General features: G+C 38.1%; 1 protein-coding gene across 1 annotated transcript; it reads left to right on the top strand.

Annotated features, from left to right (window-relative positions):
* The first annotated feature begins 6,727 nt into the window (after positions 1–6,727).
* Positions 6,728–19,635, top strand: LOC9266163 (probable LRR receptor-like serine/threonine-protein kinase At1g51810). The gene is made up of 12 exons (XM_015755351.2): positions 6,728–6,887; positions 7,159–7,705; positions 12,766–13,232; positions 13,880–14,018; positions 14,098–14,169; positions 16,923–17,000; positions 17,155–17,309; positions 17,415–17,677; positions 17,797–17,923; positions 18,325–18,393; positions 18,724–18,913; positions 19,005–19,635. The coding sequence occupies exons 1-12, from the start codon at positions 6,815–6,817 to the stop codon at positions 19,399–19,401; spliced, it is 2,577 nt and encodes an 858-aa protein (XP_015610837.1). The 5' UTR covers positions 6,728–6,814; the 3' UTR covers positions 19,402–19,635.
* Positions 19,636–19,975: the final 340 nt, after the last annotated feature.

Here is a 19,975-nt window from a genome sequence, read left to right as displayed (position 1 = left end):
GAAAACTGCAAGAAAGAATTTTATAGCATTCACATCTACCTCCTGTTGGAACATTCGGAAGAAAAAGGATCAAAGCGGAGCATTTTCAAACAGATCGATCGGCAGGTTTACCATTTATGATTTACCTCACTGAGAGCAATCCCATTAGTCGTCGTGGTTGTTTGTGTACTTATCTCACTGACTGCATTTTTGCTTGGTCCATTATATATTTATATATCTAACTTTAATCTTTGCTGTGCCTGTAAGTTAGTCTTTGGTGATGGAGCATACAGTTAATTTGTCCGGGTCTGCTGGCCAAGTTGTTCTCCGAAGCTGATATGATACCACAGCAGATGCCGGTTCTTAAAATGAAAAAAAAAAGAAGAAAATATAACATATATAATCCTGATCCTAAAAATTTAACTTATGGATATATGTGGTATCCAAGCTGCACTTTTCGTCCACAAATGTAGAATATCCTAGATTATTGAGTACTCCCTCCATTCCAAAATATAAACATTTTTAGCACAGTGTTAAGTCAAACAATTTTAACTTTGACTATTAAAAGTAAAAAATAAAAAAAGATCAATCATGTAAAATTGATGTTACTATATTTATCCTTAAATAAACTATCATAATATGCAACTCTTTTTCATTAAAACATCTTATTTTATAGATATTGTTGGTCAAAATAGTATCTCGAATACTGTGTCAAAGTTAAAAATGCTTATATTTTGGGATGGAGGGAGTAGACTAATTTATAAGGTAAAAGTAATATTTAGTAGAATTTATGATTTTGGTAAAATTAACAAATTCAAGTTTAAATAATTCAGAAGTATCACGCCTACCAATGTAATTACTAGTGAGCAATAAAAGTAGTAGTTGGATGAATTAGTGAAATAGTACTCCAAAATACATAATATTTGTGAACAAAATTTGTACCGTAAAATGCATTATAATTAAGAACTTTGCGATTCTATCAGCCCAACCATTGTTCCTATGATGATATTATTCTTCTCCATACTGATGCCTTTGAGGTTGTTCGGGCCGATATTGCTGATATGGCTCTTGATGTTGATATTAATATATTAGCTCCCCCCTCCCCTCGAGCTGATATTGTTGCTGTTCTCCGTGCAGATATTGCTCAAATTGATAATGATATTGATGATGATGTAATTGTTCACCGAGTTGCTCCCGGGTTGAATTGTCGGCATTGGCTTTTTCTGAAATGGCCCTTGTTGCGTCATAATGAAAGATTGATGGCAGATTGTTTCACCTTTTGCCTCTGTTCCTTCGTCAAATTCTTTATTGTGACCAGGATCATGGCATCGACTCTCTCTTCAGATATGTTGGTACAAAATTCGTGTCTTACCGGGCATGCCAATTTGTGTGTCGACACAAAATATATGTCCTGTAAAGTGTATCAAAATATGCATTAACGTAGATCCAGCGTGTGGCACATGAAGGCCTGAGAGATCTTCTTAACTCTAGTGCCGGTCCTAAATTTAATGAGATGTGGATGTGTCAGTCAGTTTGATAATTCATCTAACAAGATGAAAGTATATTGATGACCAAGGAGCCGATCGGCCAATAGACCGATGTAGTGATACCAACCGATGTTAATAGGGTTTTCAACAATCGGCTATATGTTCGATATAGATTCTAACGCTTGGATAAATAATGATAAAAAAACAATCGACTGATGATAATGTAATGAGATAATGAACTTATCGGCCGATATAGATGTAACTAAGTAAATATCGAATGAACCAATCAGCCAACATAGATATAGTGATGCAAATATCCAACAAACCAATCAGCCGATGTTGATATAGAATATTAGATGTAGGTTCGATGATTAAAACATACATCGATTGAAAGTCCGATGTAAAGATAATTTATCGGCTAGCACTTCAATAAAGTGAAGCACAAATTTATAAACTTAGCAAGACTTGGATTATCGGCAGTAACATCGAAGGTCGAACCCATCCGAGAGGTTCTAGATTACGTCTGATCAAATAAGCTATATAAGTCGATAGATCTATACTAACATAATGGATATAACAAATATATTTAAAAACATTGTGACTATAGAGATATATCAACTAAGGTAGAAGATCTGACCTGACCGAGACATTACCAACTAAACCGATGTATCTCCAAACACAATGCAATTAAAGAGAATTGAAATATCAGGTAGACAAATATATCAATTGAACCGGAGCAATCCAAGAGATCGAAGCAATGTAGCCTTCAACATCACCAATATAGCTGATACAATTGCCAGAGCTGGCGAAATTTAGGGCTTACCCCTTCGTGAGAGATCGAAGTGATGTAGCCCCGCGTAAGGTGCCAAGTTCCGCTAGCGATATAACCTCGGAAAATAGGATGGCGATATGCCGAAAGTAATTGTATTGATTTGTGGAGATGATTTACAGAGACCCTAGGTGTACATATTTATACCCACAGGTCAATATGCGTCCCAATTGGACACAACACAAACTTTTCTAAAGATAAAAGGAAAAACATATGTCATGACAGGACACTAAACAATACTTTCTAAAGATAAATCTTGACTAATTAATAGATAACTTAAGCCATGTCATGGGATCTTGGTCTTCAAGATCCCTTCTTGAACTCAGTCTTTTCTGAATAAACTTTTCATCGGCTAATTGTGTTCTTTCCTTAACCAAATCCACGTAAGAATCTTACCAAATTTCAGCATTAACACCAACCTATCGTTGTTGCCTCTATCAGTATCGGTTAGGTCAAACTCGACACTAATGAAGGTTTCACATCCCCTCGAACCTATAAATGCACTCCCTCTTTGGGCAAAATGTGGCATTGATGGCACAACATCAATGACACCCTATATAACTATCTGTCACAGATAGATATCCCACTCATCGGTACCGGTTCATTGCTATATATAACCGGTACTAATAAGAATTTTTGCTGGTAAAATTTATAAATTTGAGTGGGGTTAACTGTGCTAGTTCTTGCTATAAACTAGCACTAAGTGCCTCATCTGTGCCAATTGTTGCCACAAATGAGCACTGATAGTCCTGATCATGTTAGTGTCATTTTTGGATATGAGCTTAACTTTTCATAAGAACTTGGATTGAGGTTAATTTTATGTGAAAATTATAGCTTGTAACGATATCTATGGTTTTGTACTTGACAACCTTTTCTTTTGAAGTCTTTAAAATACTCAAATCCATGATTCAAATCTCAGTTAGAGAGGCTCAAAAGAGAAAAAAAATATTTATTAGATAATAGAAATTTGATGTGTAGGTGAGTTGGTAAAGGGGGTGACGATAAGGTGTGTATTTAACTTGAAAAAATAGGTACTACTTAAAAATATTTTTAAAATTTTTTCACTTCCCAAAATTTAAATTTGGATTTATATGTCAATGCCCGTTTTGAAACCGGTGACTACTACATAATACCCTTTTGGTGCCAATTGGGAAATCCCCTTAGATGCTAGTTTTCCCAACCGACACCAGGGAGGCAGCACTATTAACTCCAAGTGATTGGTGTCGGTTTCAAAACCGGTACCTTTGAGGCATTGGCAGGCCAAAAAAAAAAAAGGCTCGATGCACCGGCTCGAATCGAGCCGGTGCCTCGAGCGCATCCACGCCCCGTGTTGCGCCCAAAAGATCAAATCCACAACATAAACGAATCAACCAACATCATCACAACGAATCAACTAACATCATCACAAAAATTACAGACTATAAACTCAAGAATCAACCAACATCAATCACAGACATCACACAGCAAGCATTGAAAGAACAATGAATAGACTCCACCCCTGCTCACCGTCGCCGTCTACCAGATTCGCCACCGTGCCGCCATTGCCCCGAGGATCCGCCGCCACTGGGCCACCACCGCCTCCCCTCCCACAGTCGGGTCGCCGGAAAGTAGGGGTCGCTGCCTCCACGTCGTCAGCTGCCACCGCGCCTCCCCTCCTGCCGGATCTGGTGGAGGGGAGGGCGTCACCGCCCCTCCCGCCCCTGCTGGGCCGGTGCCGCCGCCGTCGCGCCCTTCCTCCCGCCGGATCTAGCGGAGGGAGGGTGCCTCTGGGCAGCCGCCACTCCTCCCGCCATGCGCTGCTGACGCCGCCAACGCCGCCGCACGTTGCTCCTCTAGCCTCCGCCTCCGCCGCTGGGAGAGGAGAAAGAGAAGATAAGGTGCTCGAGAGAGAGGGGAGAGAAAGCGGAGAGAACAGGAGAGTTCAAGCGAGCGAGAGGAGACACTATGGACCTTATCTCCTCGACGCATCATGGTGGGGCCTGCCGGCTCGGCTCAACTCTTATGTGCCGTTTTTTATATTAAAGGTTTCAGTTTTTTTTTAAATCTGACAGAAATAGAATAGGTGTCGGTTTTATTTATAACCGACAGCTATAATTACTTAAAGGTGCCGGTTTTTTACGATTTCAATCCGCGGAAGTGGAAAAAGGCCTGTAAGTGCCGATTTTAGCACTTCCGGCACCTATAGTGATGACACCTATTCGATGTTTTGTAGTAGTGGGCCCTAAGGTCTCATCATCACAGCTTGAAGTTTAGGGTTTAGGAAACCAACACTATATATACATACATACATATATATATATATATATATATATATATATATATATATATATATATATATATATATATATATATATATATATATATATATATATATATATATATATATATATATATATATATATATATATAACTAATATAAATATTTGGATTTTTCCGGTCGTCACCTCCAGATTTTCGTCCCGCTTCGTCGCCCCCCTCCCCCAAAATCCCAATCCGAATCCAATCAAACCCCAAAAAAAAATCACAATTACAATCGGAGTTCAATCACACAAATCATGATGCATGTACACATATATATCCAAATAAAAACCAAAAATTAGATTGAAGGGGGTCGCCGCCGCCGCTGCTCGCGGGAGGAGGGGCGCCTTCGCCGCCGCTCGCGGGGCGCCTCCCCTCCCGCTTGATCCGCCGCCGGTGGTGGGGGAGGGTGCCGCTGACGCCGCCGTGGGTGGTGGGAGCGCCGCCGCCGCCGCTCGCGGGGCGCCTCCCTTCCCGCTAGATCTGCCGCTGGTGGTGGGGGAGGGTGCCGCTGACGCCGCCGTGGGTGGTGGGGGCGCCGCCGTCGGTGGTGTAGGAGGGGCGCCGTCGACGCCGCCGCCGCCGCTCGGGGGCGCGGAGGGGAGGGCGGCGAAGTGAGATATGAGGGAGGCAAAGTGGGCTAGGGTTTCGGCGGTTGAGAGGGAGGGGGTTTTGTTTCCCCACTATGGACGCTCGGCCGTCCGATCAAAACACTGGAGATCGGAATCGGCCCAAGAGGGATTGAGAGTGAGGCATCATTTCCGGCCCAAGCCTAGGTTGCGGCCTGGGGAGGAAAAGTGTGCCCGCGCGTGTGCAAAAGGCCGTGGGCCGACCGGCATTGGTTGGAAATAAGTCTATTTTAGGTCCCTCGGGCCAAAAAAAAGAGAATAAGTTCATTTTTAGTGCTCATTTTTTTCAGAAACATTACAATTACAATTATAGTTATATTGAATATGTTTATTTCGAAGCAAACCTAAAAGAAAGTATTTTCTTTCTTTTTCCAATTAAATAATTGTTAAATGATGTTTGTATTAATAAAATTAGCAATTAAGCTCTGAAAATTCCAATTAAATTCCAAAGAGCGTAACTAATCATGGAGAATTTAATAAAATTAAATTTAACCATGTCATTTTATTTAACCATGGAGAATGGAGAATTTTACTTGTAAATTTATTTAATTATACACATACCTACTTAAAAATACCAAATATTTCAGCGAATCTATATTTTAATTAATTGCATATTTTTCTGATCTGTAAACTTCCCGGTGCAACGCATGGGCACTTTTGCTAAACCAAACAACACTTTTGTTCAATATACACACTCTGTAATCACCCGGTGTAACGCACGGGCACTTTTGCTAGTGTGTGTGTCTATATATATATATACACACACACATATATTAGAATTACACAGTACAACGCCGACACTCACAACACACGCACACTCACCCCTATGAACGCACGCAAACCCTATCCCTATGAGTATCTTTGAAGACTGGGCCGGCAAATCCTGGAGATTGACGAAGTCACCACAGGCGCCTCGCTGTCGACGGGTACGTTGCCTACCACTGAAAACACAAAGTCGTTAAATCTTGGAAAATTCGCTCCCACGAGGAGTCGAACCCAGGACAGTGCTATTGAGGCTATTGTAACCACTAGGCTACATGCCCTTTTGCCAACACTATATATATATATATTTAGTTTTGCCTACTTTTTATAATAATCGTATAGAACTTTTACCCGTAAATTTTATATTTTAAAACAGAGTGAGTATATTTTATATTTTAAAACAGAGGGAGTATATTTTTCTCCCTTGTCTCGTTGGAACCGGACGCCAAAAGACAAACCTTCACCCCCATGGAGAGACGACCATGGCAAACCGTGGCTTTTACCCTATCCTTCCATCGAGATCGATGATTGACTGATCAAGGTAAAGTACAAACCGGGTCGTCGTCAGAGGCGCTGCCCGTATTCCGAAGATGACCAAGTCAGTCAACGTTTTTGCATAAAAGAGAGAATAAAAACATGTGAGAGCAAATAATGCCACAACCCAGTTGGCACGTACATTCGCTAATTAACAAATCAGTCAACTCCAAGCTACAAGTTAACTTGCTCGCTACAACGTAAACCCCGGATACAACTCGCAACATATACATAAGGAGCTAATTAGCGCACTAATTTCTCGGTCGCCTGCTAGCTAGAGCTTCGGCTGCCAAACAATGGCGCTCTTCCTTTTCTTCGCTGCAATCGTCGTGTTAGCCGCCGCGTCACCTGCCATCGGCCAGCTGCCAGGTTCATAATCCTTTTTCTTATATGCATATTCATCCTAGCTACTAGCATGCATGATTAATGCAAACTAGTTTCTGTACTCCCTCAATCAAAACATAGCATATTTATTTATTTATTTATTGAAAACGAAGGTAATATAAAATTAATACTCCATAACAACGGTTCATCATATCAATCGTTAGTTCATTAACTATTATATAGTCGATGATTCTCAATTCTCTTTTGTGTCCGTTGCCATTTTCTTTTTGAGCACGAATATGTATACAAAATGCAGGTTTTTTGAGCATTGACTGCGGTCTAGAGGCCAAATACAGCGGCTACAAGGACACTGACCTCGGCATCGTCTACGTCTCCGACGGCCCGTACATTGACAACGGGGAGAACCACCAGGCCTCGGGGGACAGTACCACCCGGCGTCCTTACCTGACGCTCAGGAGATTCCCCACAGGGGAGAGGAACTGCTACGCCCTCCCCACCGTCTCCGGGGACAAGTACCTTGTCCGGGTGGTGATAGCGAGGGACAGCCAGAACAGCTCGTCGACGGCGACGACGACGGCGACGCTGCAGTTCGACCTGCACCTCGGGGCGAACTACTGGGACACCGTGCACGACGACGGCACCGAGGTGTACGAGGCGTTGTTCATGGCGTGGGCGAGCTGGGCGCCGGTGTGCCTCGTCAACACCGGCCAGGGAACGCCATACGCGTCGGCGATTGAGCTGAGGCCGCTCGGCAGCGAGATCTACCCGGCCGTCATGGCCAACCAGTCCCTGCGCTTGTCTAGTCGGCAGAGGATGGGGCAAATAAACAGCTCTGTTACTCGGTAAGTTCTTCCATGGCAGTACGTACTTTTTTAAAAAAATAATTACTCCCTCCAATTTTTTTTATACGACTTTGGCTAGTTCAAATTTATACAACCCAACGTCATACATATATGCATAGAGGTAGTACTTAATTATGGGCAATTATAAATTTACCACTACTTTAAAACATTATTGCAAGACTACCATTAGAAAATTACAAAAATATCATTAGAACTGTCATTCGAGTAACATCCTTACAAAATTAAAAAAACCGGTGGCAAATTTGCAAATGCCCCTACTAATTACTATATTTGTGAATCCATACCACCGTGTTATGCTTCTATTTAAATAACTAGTTGATACCCCACGCTTTGCCGCGGGATACGTGGATGAATGTATGTTATACATTATAGAAATGATAGATACACATATTTAAATAATATAAAAATAATGTGGACAGATGATTTGACATTGATTGCATATTGAGTTCTAAAAATACAACAAAATTATAAACGATATGTCATATTTGCATGATATTCAAAATAATCTAGATAATAATTGCTAATGGGCGATAATGTGGCATACTTGTATTTGATTTAAAATACACCAGTAGATAATAATTGCTAGTAGATAATGATAGAGCGCACTTTCATATTAAGCTTTAGAAGTTATTGGACATACTTTATAGTAACATATAGAATTTTTTGGAAATTATATATAAATAACTACTAATTAATTTTAACTTTTTAGTGCACGGTCTGAATTACCCCTAAACTATCAAAAACGTCCGATTTACATCCTAAATTATGATACCAAATATTCATTACCCTCGCAGCTTGTTGGACAGGAAAAATAACCACCCAACCCAGTCAAAAGTAGTTTTTTCTTTCTGCGTGGCACGTGCTCGGCAACCAAGTCAACAGATTACAAAAAGAAAAGGCTAAAGAAATATGTTGGCAGACACACATGTTAGTCCCAAAGGATTTGTTCCATAGTAGAAAAAACCGGATTGGACTGACGGTTCAACCAGAAAAAAATCAGCACCAGCTTCTTCACCGGGTCGGTTTGTTTCCAGGACAGTCTATGTGATTACCCGGTGTGAACCGGCTAAATCGGACAGTTTTCATGAAAAATCGCTGAACCGGGGACTCCAAAACCGGCCGGCTCATGCGAGCTGGGCCATCGGACGGCATCTTCCTTAATGGGCTGCTCAAGCCCTAAGGCCCAAATATGTTTTATTGTTCAAATATGGGGTGAAGCGTGAGGATCGAACCCTGGTCTGCTGGTTGGAGCTGCGAGTTTCCCACCAGTACATTCTGGTGTGAAACAAACACGAAGCATTTTATTACTTAAAAACCGAGGTCGGACCAGCGACCTAATGGTCGAACCGTTGGACCAGCGAACCAAGGCCTTTACCGGTTCGACGTCCGGTCGGAGTTTTTATACTATGATTTGTTCTTCCTTTCGTTCCCCTTTCTCTCTCTATCCCTCTCTCTGGGCGCAAGGAGGCGCCCTGTCCAGATAATTTAAATCTTGAGGCCCAATACAGCAGTAAATAGTGATTTATGGATTAAAAAATCAATCACTAACCAAAAACCATTCACAAATATAAGCGCCTCTAAATATCTTGAGAGATTAAGGATGTAGAGAAAATAATATGGTGCCCCTCATTAAAAATGGGGGAATTTACTATTTGCCACTCTCTCAAAATGTCAGTGCTCAAATGTCACTCTCCTAAATTTTCATTCCCAAATGCCACCCGGGCCCACATGTCAGCCTCACTCTCCATTCAAACAAAAGTGATGCGGGACCCGATGCTGAGTGAGGCTGACATGTGGGCCCGGGTGGCATTTGGGAATGAAAATTTGGGAGAGTGGCATTTGAGCACTGGCATTTTGAGAGAGTGGCAAATAGTAAATTCTCCCTTAAACGGGAGGTGGGAAGGTGGTTGAAAGTAAAATCAGCAAAAAATTAAATAAGGTGTAGCTGGGTGGGAGAAAGTGTTTATATTTGTGAAGTAGATTATATTTATGTATTTTATATTGGCAAGAGTTCGCATCAAAGTATATTAATTCGTATTTTGAAGTTATAATATTAGTTTTTATTTTATCCCTTAAGAAAAGGAGAAAGGTAAGTTGTTGGATATTGTTCTTTGAACGAAGTGATTGACAGCTAAGGAAGAAATCAATCCCTTACACAAAGATACTCCTGTAATGTTCCTTTTGTTCTAATCCTTTCAGCCGGCATTCCGGCAAGTTTTCCCATAATCTTTAATTTTTACTCCCTCCGTTTCAAAATGTTTGACACCATTGACTTTTTAGTACGTGTTTGACCATTCGTCTTATTCAAAAAATTTAAGTAATTATTTATTCTTTTCATATCATTTGATTCATCGTTAAATATACTTTCATATACACATATAGTTTTACATATTTCATAAATTTTTTTAATAAGACGAACGGTGAAACATATGCTAAAAAGTCAATGGTGTCAAACATTTTGAAACGGATGGAGTATTTCTAATCCTGATGATTTCCATGGTTTCTCCTTCTTGGATGGCTTAGCACGTCCGCTATGTTAATCCTTGAACGTGATTATCGTCCATCATGTGGCCTGACCTTTCTTGAGTCGAACTTATATGCTCCCTCTGTATAAGAACATAGTGTGTATTTCATTTTGAAAATAATCTCTAGGACTAAACTTTGATCATTGACTGTTCATAAAATGCATTATTAATATCTATGGAACCAACAATTATGAAATCACTTTGCAATACGAATATATTAATAAAACTTATATATACACACACACACTTATACTTAATCCATAAAAAGTTTGACTTTTCAAAAATAAATACGTCTTATATTTTTATATGCAGGGACAACTGTATAAGTATATATGCTTCCTAGTTTTGACAATAATATGCATTGAGAATTAGTTGCTATTTTTGCTATTGTTCATTAGTTAACTAACTAGGAAGGTAACCCACGCATTCGCGTGGACATGTATTGTAGTTTGTTTTTCAAACACTAATAATGATAGAATATAAACTGCAGAACATTTCTAGAATATAAATCGGAAAGGTATTTCGCACATATGGACGGACATCTTATTTGTTATTAAGAAAATGCTAAAAGGATTCATACATCACTATATATATACTGTAAGGGAATTTAGATTATCCTACAATAAAAAAGAAATATATTTACCGTAAAATAGACGGTAGATTTTAATATACACTTACGTGATAAGAATGTCTCTTAGATTTAAATAAAAATCCCGATATCAAATTGCTAGAACCTTCGATAAAAGAAAGAGATGTTGTGTATGAATCGCTCACCTATTCTTCTGAATTATATGTATCCACGCGATTAATTTTTGGTTTTGATGTGCAAAAGCAAACCATTTCCATGGGAAGCATTACTATAATGAATTCCTTAGCAACCTTTATAACAAATGGAATATACCTAATTGTGATGAATCAAATATTGCTAAGCCTTGGTATTTACTACTGCTCAGAATTAGACCATAAAGGAATTTCTATCTACAACGGGACTATAATATTAGACCATAGAGGCCGTTGACAATAAATTTGTGCCGGCATCGATGATTTTTCCTTATTAGTATTTCTTTCCGATTCTACTATGTACGTGTGCATGTTTTCTTTTTATTTTTGGCTTTATCTTTTTTCAATCATATATGGTGTAGGTATTTAAGTTTTGTTTTTTTTTTGGGAGGGAGACGATCATACGACATAAGCACGTTATGTTTTTTTTTTTGTGGATAGAGATTAGCAATGGGAATTTTAAGAGCTCTAATTCAATATTTAAAATAGGGTCCACTAATTTAAGTGAAAATTGAAGGTTGAGCGCCACGTGAAAATGTCTAGGAGTGTTTGTAGGAGCGCCACGTGAAAATGTAGGAGCGTATATAGGAAGTTTAATAGACTTTTAGTATATAATAGATTTCTAGGATTTCTCTAATTTATTTGAGAGTCACGTAGCGTTGTAAAAGCATTTGTAGAAAGTTTAATATACTTTTAATATATAATAGATAGATTTAGAAGATGGTGTAAAGAACATTGATTGGATATTTATTATAGATCTTTATTTAACTAAATATATTTATTTTCGTGAAGTAATATATTTTATCGAAAATCATATTTTAAAGACTGTTGGTTTTTATGGACGTATGTTTTCTCTTGTCTTTTTTATGTTCATGTGATTTTTTTTCCAGCAAGATTAGGAAAGATCACGTACATTTGCACGTATGGAATTATTTGTATCGTACAAACTCATACGTACAGTTGTAGCGCCTGTATTGTAAACATGCGGAAGTTATTATTTGTTAATATTAGATCTAATCTAATGGTGTAAACTATCATATATACAATTGTAGCGTCTGTATTGTAAACATGAGGAAGTTATTATTTGTTAATAATAGATCTAATCTAATGGTGTAAACTAACGGGTCCACCAATTTAAGTGAAGATCAACGGTAAGATTAGATAGTACCATGTGGCGACTTAGGAACATTTATAGGAATGTCACATGGCGGTTTAAGAGCGTTCGTAGGAAGTTTAATGGACTTTTAGTATATAATAATAGATAGATAGATAGAGATATTTTTGTCACTTTTTTCAGCAAACTTTATAAAACTACATATACTTTGACCAAAAGTACATGTTTTATGGGACGTATAAAAAATTTGGCACCAAAATTATCCAGAAACTATCATTGATCAAGGTTTAAAGTTTATGAAATTAGCGAAAAGGAAGGCATATAGTATGTCACAAAACTAAAGATTTAATGTTAATTTTATCACGAAATTATAGCTTTTGCAACTCAGACAGAACAATAGTGCTAGGAATCCAAACTATATATAAAACAAGTTGTTTTATGATGATTTCATTACTAAATTTACTGTTTGGTAATACTCCGCTTAAGCATGTATTTCATAACAAATTTAATACTAAATCTACAGTTTTATGATATGCCATATTATATCGGTAGTTTTTTATAGTTTAGTCAAAAACATATGTAGGTCTATGAATTTATGATTTTTCACTCCATTCACCTAGGTTTCCTGATGATCAATATGATCGGTTCTGGTGGACGATGCCCACTAACCCAATGTGGGCGAATCTATCAACCACGTCGAACATTCAGGAGGAGTCCACCATGTTTGGGGTTCCCTCGGCAATCCTCCAGAAGGCCGTCACAGTGGCCGGGAACGGCACTATGCTCAACATCATGTCGGAAGACAGATCATTCTTTGAGTTCATGGTGTTCCTGCACTTGGCTGACTTCCAGGACAACAAGATCCGGCAGTTCAATGTCTACTTCAACAGCGACAACCCTCTCCCATACATCCCACAATACCTGGCCGCTGATTACGTTTACAGCAGAAATTGGTACAGCTCCACAGATGGAAAGTTCAACATCACTCTTGCGGCCACCGCCAAGTCCTTGTTGCCCCCGATGCTCAATGCGCTCGAGATCTACACTCTCGTCGCACATAGCACTCCCACGACTTTTTCGAAAGATTGTAAGAAACCCTTCCCCCCACCACATACAAAGTATGCATCCTACTTCTCATACTATATCAAAGAATTAAGTTGCATCGACCATAATTATACTTAGTTATGTGTTATATTTATTTTTTTTAAGACTGGTACTTACGAATCTAAAAAAATGCACCAATTTGCTGCACAGAGTTGCGTTTATATATATAGATATATATTTTAAAGATAACATAAATATACCTTTTGCCTCTGCCAGACTAAATATATGTATATAGGATGTACTCATGACTCCAACACCAGCACACCACTCCATCAATGATTATTCTTACAACTAGTGTGCGCGCACATATAGTACATACTATTTATTTTACTAGATATCCTATAACAACAAACAATCCACTGAAAATTTATGAATTAAATATGTATGTGCAGTGGCGGAGCCAAAATTTTCTCAAGCCTTGGGCTGAATTAGTGTGATTTTCATAGGTTTATTCTTTTCTTCTAATTTTTCAAATTTTAGAGTGTTATTTCAATGGGTATTTAAGATCAGGACTCAAGAGTAGAATTTTGAAATTTTGCACATGCATATGATCTTGTGAATTTCAAATTTTGCGTTATGTGCAATTTCTATTTTTTTTTGCTGAAACTTCTCTTTATGTAACTATGCTAGTTGATGCCATCATGGCTATTAAATTTGAATACGGGATAAAGAAGAATTGGATGGGTGATCCATGTTCCCCGTCCCGATTTGCATGGGATGGTGTGATATGCAGGAACACAAGTGATAATATTCCAAGGATAATATCTCTGTAAGTATCATACACAAGATCTTCCTTATACTATTGTTACTTTTGTCTTATGTTGGGTTACTTGAAAATTGTTGTCCAGCGATCTCTCCAACAGCAACTTGCATGGGGTGATATCTAATAACTTCACACTTCTCACAGCACTTGAGAATTTGTAAGTCTATATGAAATTCCTTTAGCTTTTGTTACTTATGATATCTGGAATTTACATATGACATCAATCATGACAAACTCAAACTTTGGAACATATCTCCACCCCCCCGCTCTCTCTCTCTCTCTCTCTCTCTCTCTCACACACACACACACAAACACACGCCACGCCATGCGACTTAAACTTTACATTAGTGTAGGCTTATTGTGCAAGTTTCATGGAGTTGAAGCTTAAGGTAGTCCAATATGTAGTTTAAGTAAGACCAAAAAGCTAATAACTATACTGCAATATGAAACAAGCATAAGGTTTAATTTCTTTAAAGAACATATCAAACAAAACTAAGCTGATAATACCTTCGTTTTGAATTACTTCTTGCTCTAGTTTTATACTAAATCAAACATTTGTATATTTCACCATCAATTTCGAAATATTCATATAGTTTACAATAATAAGATTTACATTTTTAGATTCACCTTGAGAAATACTTTCTTAATATATACTCCCTCTATGCCAAAATAACTCAACCTAGTATTAGATGTGACATATTCCCTATGTCCAGATTCGTTGGCCTACGATGGGTCACATCCCATCCTAGGTTGAGTTATTTTGGGACGGAGGGAATAGTTCATATGTTGTTAAACTATACGAATTACTAGAAATTAATTGTGAATGATTTACATGTTTGATTTACCACAAAGATAAAATGATAAATAATTTGAAACAAAAAGTATATCTTAGCCGAGATGGCTCACATGCATGTGTTGCAGTATGGTTGATAGCTTACATAAATTAGGACAAATGATCATATGTTTTTATTAAGCATACAGCCTTTAAATTAATCGTATTCATGAAGTGAGAAGAAAGGGCAAGTGGTTGGGGGTAAGCTTAGAATTAATCATATGTATACGTGGGCATGCTTTCATGGAAGAGTTTAGATGAGTTAGGTTGTTACACATACACCCAATATGCCTAAGAGAAAGTAGATTTAGTTGGGTTGTTTCACATACACCCCGCATGTTTAGGTGTTAGATTAGAGGGGCGGAGTGCAGGAGGGCCGGTTAGCCTCCTACTTGGCCGAGCCTGGTGACGGCCGGCGCCGTCCTGCTCCTTCTCCTTGCAGGTGGCTTCTCCACAGCGCAGCGGCCATCCTGGCCCTCCTCCTGGTTGAGCAATGAGAAGTTGAGAACAGAGAGAGAACCAGAGCAACGAACATGAGGGAGGGAGAGGGTGGATCGCAGATGCTATGATCTGTGTATTTTTTCAGCTTGCTAATCTGTACAGAGAATAATGAAAGAAATTTATATTGACTTAATCCCTCCAAATTGGGAAATTATAGGTGACAATGAAATGGGTGGTGTTTTATTAGTTGCAATGTATAAAGGTGGCTATGATACGGAGGAAGTATCACACTGCTACTATGATACTTTGAAATATACTTTTTCTCTAGGAAATCTATAGATATTAGTATATACTCACGCTAAAGACATATATATTATTTTGAGGAAAATCCCATGTCAAGGTACCATATCACCGCACCAATATATTCAACCGAGCGCAACCAACCAAGCATGCTCGAAAGGAGGGCATGAACCTGACCATGCTGATGATAGTCATTGTGAAATGTCTCTACTGAAGTTGTGTAGTATTAATATACCATCGACTCAGTTGATCGGGTCATCGACATCTTGTTGTCACCAGCAGTAGACAAGGTAAAGAAGGATGATATGGTGTCCAAAGGAGAGGTGAAAAAAGTGTAAGGAGGAGGGACGCAGATTCAAAATTGAGGATTTGTGTGTAGAGCCGAGTATTGGGTAAACATAAGGATAGTATTTCTTAGGCTTTTTAGGGAAGCCTAAGATTTTAAGAAACTACTGGTTTGGTAACCAGCTTACGAGAATATAGAAAAGCTGGATTTCTAAGCTTCTACTTCATTCGCTTCATCCGCTTCATATTATAAGTTGTTTGATTTTTTTTTCTAGTCCAACTTCTTTAAGTTTAACTAAATTTATAAAAAGAAATAGTAGTATTTTCAACACAAAATAAACATATTATCAAACTATATTCAATGCTAGATTTAATGAAACTAATTTTATATTTTAGATGTTGTTAATTTTTCTCTAAACTTGGTCAAACTTAACAAAGTTTGACTAGAAAAAAGTCAAACGCCTTATAATATGAAGCGGAGGAATTAGCTTCTAGTTCATTTCTGGAATCTACGGCTACAGCTTCTCAGAATATGGACGAAAAGCTAACTGTTTGGGAGAGCTGGAGGAGAAGGAATCAAGACCAATAACAAATTAACTTGTGTTCGCTGCCATGTTGCAAGCTTTAGGGTTGGACGTTCCAAATTGAGGAGGAAGTTGGTTTAGTAGCTTGGAAGTCGATGACTTACACCCATAGACAAGATTAACCATCGGCACTCTTCCTCAACCAGTCAGTGTGGTTCCTACTATAACTGATTTTCGAGGAAGAGAAGAAAGCTTTAATTTTTAGATAATCCGTATGGGCATTTTGCTAGTTTTTGTTGTGTTAATATTTGGTTTTCCTACTTCAATTGTGCAACTATTTAAGAATTTGCCTTGCAACAATATAAGTTGGTCGATGTTAATTACTAAAACATATTTAAGTTGGTAGATAACTGATTATCTACCAAGTTTCCCCGCTTTTTTATTCTTTATATGTATAGATTTTTTTCTTGTAGATTGTCGACAAATCAAAACATTACTTAAGGTCTGAATTTCATGTTAATTTCACAGAAATTTGACAGGCAACCAACTGAATGGAACAATTCCAGACTCCTTGTGCAAACTAAATGCAGGGTCATTCATTTTCAGGTCTGGATATTCTTGTTGGTATTGTTCTCCCAATTAATATTATCTGAAGTTTGGAAAGAAATTCTCCTTCTGTGATCATTAGATATCTGACCATTAATGTACTTGCTTTCTACACCAAAGTAAACCCTAAACTCATGGTTTTATGTACTTTCAGTTATAATTCTGATCAAGATTTGTGCAAAAAAACAAGTCCGTCTTCTTCAAGAAGCAGAGCAACTATATTAGCTATCTCAATAGCAGCTCCCGTGATGGTAGTGGCTATACTTGGTCTTTCATATTTAATATGGAGAGTTAAAAGAAAGTCCAACAGTAAGTATGCTCTTCTATAACCTTTAAGGAAATATATTAATTGATTACGAGAGTTTTACTTCAGTGGCAATTTCTTTTATATAACTGGTTTTTTGTGCGAATAAGTTTTCGCATACAATCCTCCCAGAGTTCCAGAACCCACAAATGCTTCAAGAAATGAAAAATATCATTGGGATCATCTACAAGAAAATGAGAATCGTCAATTCACCTATAAGGAACTGGAGAAGATTACTGATAACTTCCAACTGATAATTGGAGAAGGAGGGTTTGGACGTGTGTACCACGGTCGTTTAGAAGATAATACCGAGGTCGCTGTCAAGATGCTTTCTGGAACATCGTCAAGTGGGTTTAATGGGTTTTTAGCTGAGGTAACAACTTCAGAGTACAAATTTCGACATAATACATGTGATTGCAAACTTGTGAGTCACACAGTAGCATTGTGCACAGCTTCAGATATTTGCACAATTTTTTTTATCTCATTATATAGGTTCAGAGCTTGACAAAGGTGCATCACAAGAATCTAGTTTCATTGGTTGGTTACTGCTCGGAGAAGGCTCATTTAGCATTGGTTTACGAATACATGTCTAGAGGCAATCTGTTTGATCATCTGAGAGGTTTGTATATTGCAAAGTTAGTTCGGTTGAAAGTTTGAGCCTAAGAATTGACATGATGCATGTGTCACTATTTCAAAATTGCATGTTGATCGATTTGTAGAAATACCAATATCTGAAGTAAAAATAATTTGTTGGGCTATCTACATGACTATCTCTTCCGTGTAAAATGAATGCAACACAAAGTAACACTTAAATCTTATTTTTCCTTCAAAAAGGAAAATAAAACAGTGTAATCATAGTTGCATATATCTGATTCATCATGAATACTTTCTAGTTTCTATTTGTCAAAGGCTAATTTTGATTAATTTATTCAATATAAGAGTGTGATAGAATTGCATATATTTTCTGAAACTGAGATACCTTTGGTTTGTGTTAACGTTATTCTTTCCACACATATGAAGGTAAAAGTGGTGTTGGCGAAAACTTGAATTGGGCAATGCGTGTCCGAGTTTTGCTGGATGCTGCACAAGGTACATATACTGCTATACATACAAATACAAGGATGCATATAAATAGATTCAGTAAATTACACAAAACTACAAAATAATTTATCCAAATAATCACAAAACTGTTGTATCAGAGAACTGTAGATTTTTGTGCATATATGAGTTATCAATGAACTATAGGTTTTAGGTTCTATCACCATATGTAGTTCACTAATACAAAGTCTTAAACTTTTGCAGTAATTTGAATATAGTATCTGTAGTTTTATGAAATTTACTCATAGATTAATCTTAAGTACATGTGTTATTACTCAAGAACTCTTATCACTATTTTTTTTTGACATGTGATATATGTAGGACTGGATTATCTGCACAAGGGTTGCAACAAGTCAATAATTCACCGGGATGTGAAGACTAGTAACATTCTGTTGGGTCAAAACTTACGAGCTAAAATAGCAGATTTTGGACTTTCTAGAACTTATATTAGTGATTCGCAATCTCACATGTCAGCCACTGTAGCTGGATCAATGGGTTACATTGACCCCGAGTATGTTCTTCTATATCCCTATCATATCATTGTTTACTTGTTTTGCATATATTCAAAAGAAAATTAAATTATTTCAATGCATTTTTCCAAGGTACTACCAAACTGGCTGGATCACTGAGAACAATGATGTCTATAGCTTTGGTGTTGTTCTTCTAGAGGTAGTCACCGGTGAGCTTCCGATATTACAAGGCCATGGTCACATCATTCAGCGTGTGAAACAGAAGGTTGATTCAGGGGACATCAGCTCCATTGCCGATCAGCGACTTGGGGATGACTATGATGTTAACTCCATGTGGAAGGTGGTAGAAATCGCTTTGTTGTGCACGGAACCTGTAGCAGCTCGGAGGCCATCCATGGCAGCCGTGGTTGCACAGCTGAAGGAGAGTCTAACATTGGAGGAAGCTCGTCAGGAAAGGGGACTCAAGGAGAACCCAACGGATGATGTAGTGGTGGCTATGGTGCCCACGTTCGGTCCATCAGCAAGATGAAGATCAAGCTGTACCTGTACCTACCCATGGTGCATCGTTCATGGTATCGCACCACAACTGTACAATGCTCTTGTGATAAATTATGTAATGTTAAGCTATGTATGCTCATGCGTGCATTGTGATGGATTAAGTTTGCTTCTATTTTTTTCCAAGTGCACATCTGGTATTTCTTATCTTCTTTCTGTGCTTAAACTAATCTATATAGTGATAAATGGGGAGTTAATTTGTGCATTCCATTATTATTGTTATTGTTATTTCCTTATGCAAATTATGTTCAAGTTTTGTAGCATGTAGGAACTGATTTGAGCTATTCTTTGGTGCAAAATCAAAGCGTGTTTGATTGTTATTTTGTGATGAACAATTGGCATCTGACATAATTGGTTTTGATGTTTGGAGATTATTGGCGAAGTGGTTTTGGAAATGATTGGAATTTTTTGGTTTTGGAAATGATTGGTTTTAATAGGTTTGGACCGGTAAGATCGGGCTGTGGTAGCCGGTCAGAGCGGCCAGCCTATGGTCTGACCGGCCGACGTTGTGTCGGTTTTGGTTTAGGGTTGATTCTTTGAATAGACAT

Source organism: Oryza sativa, chromosome 9, assembly GCF_034140825.1.
Source record: "Oryza sativa Japonica Group chromosome 9, ASM3414082v1".
NCBI lineage: Eukaryota > Viridiplantae > Streptophyta > Magnoliopsida > Poales > Poaceae > Oryza > Oryza sativa.
This window is presented reverse-complemented; position numbering and strand designations above follow the sequence as displayed.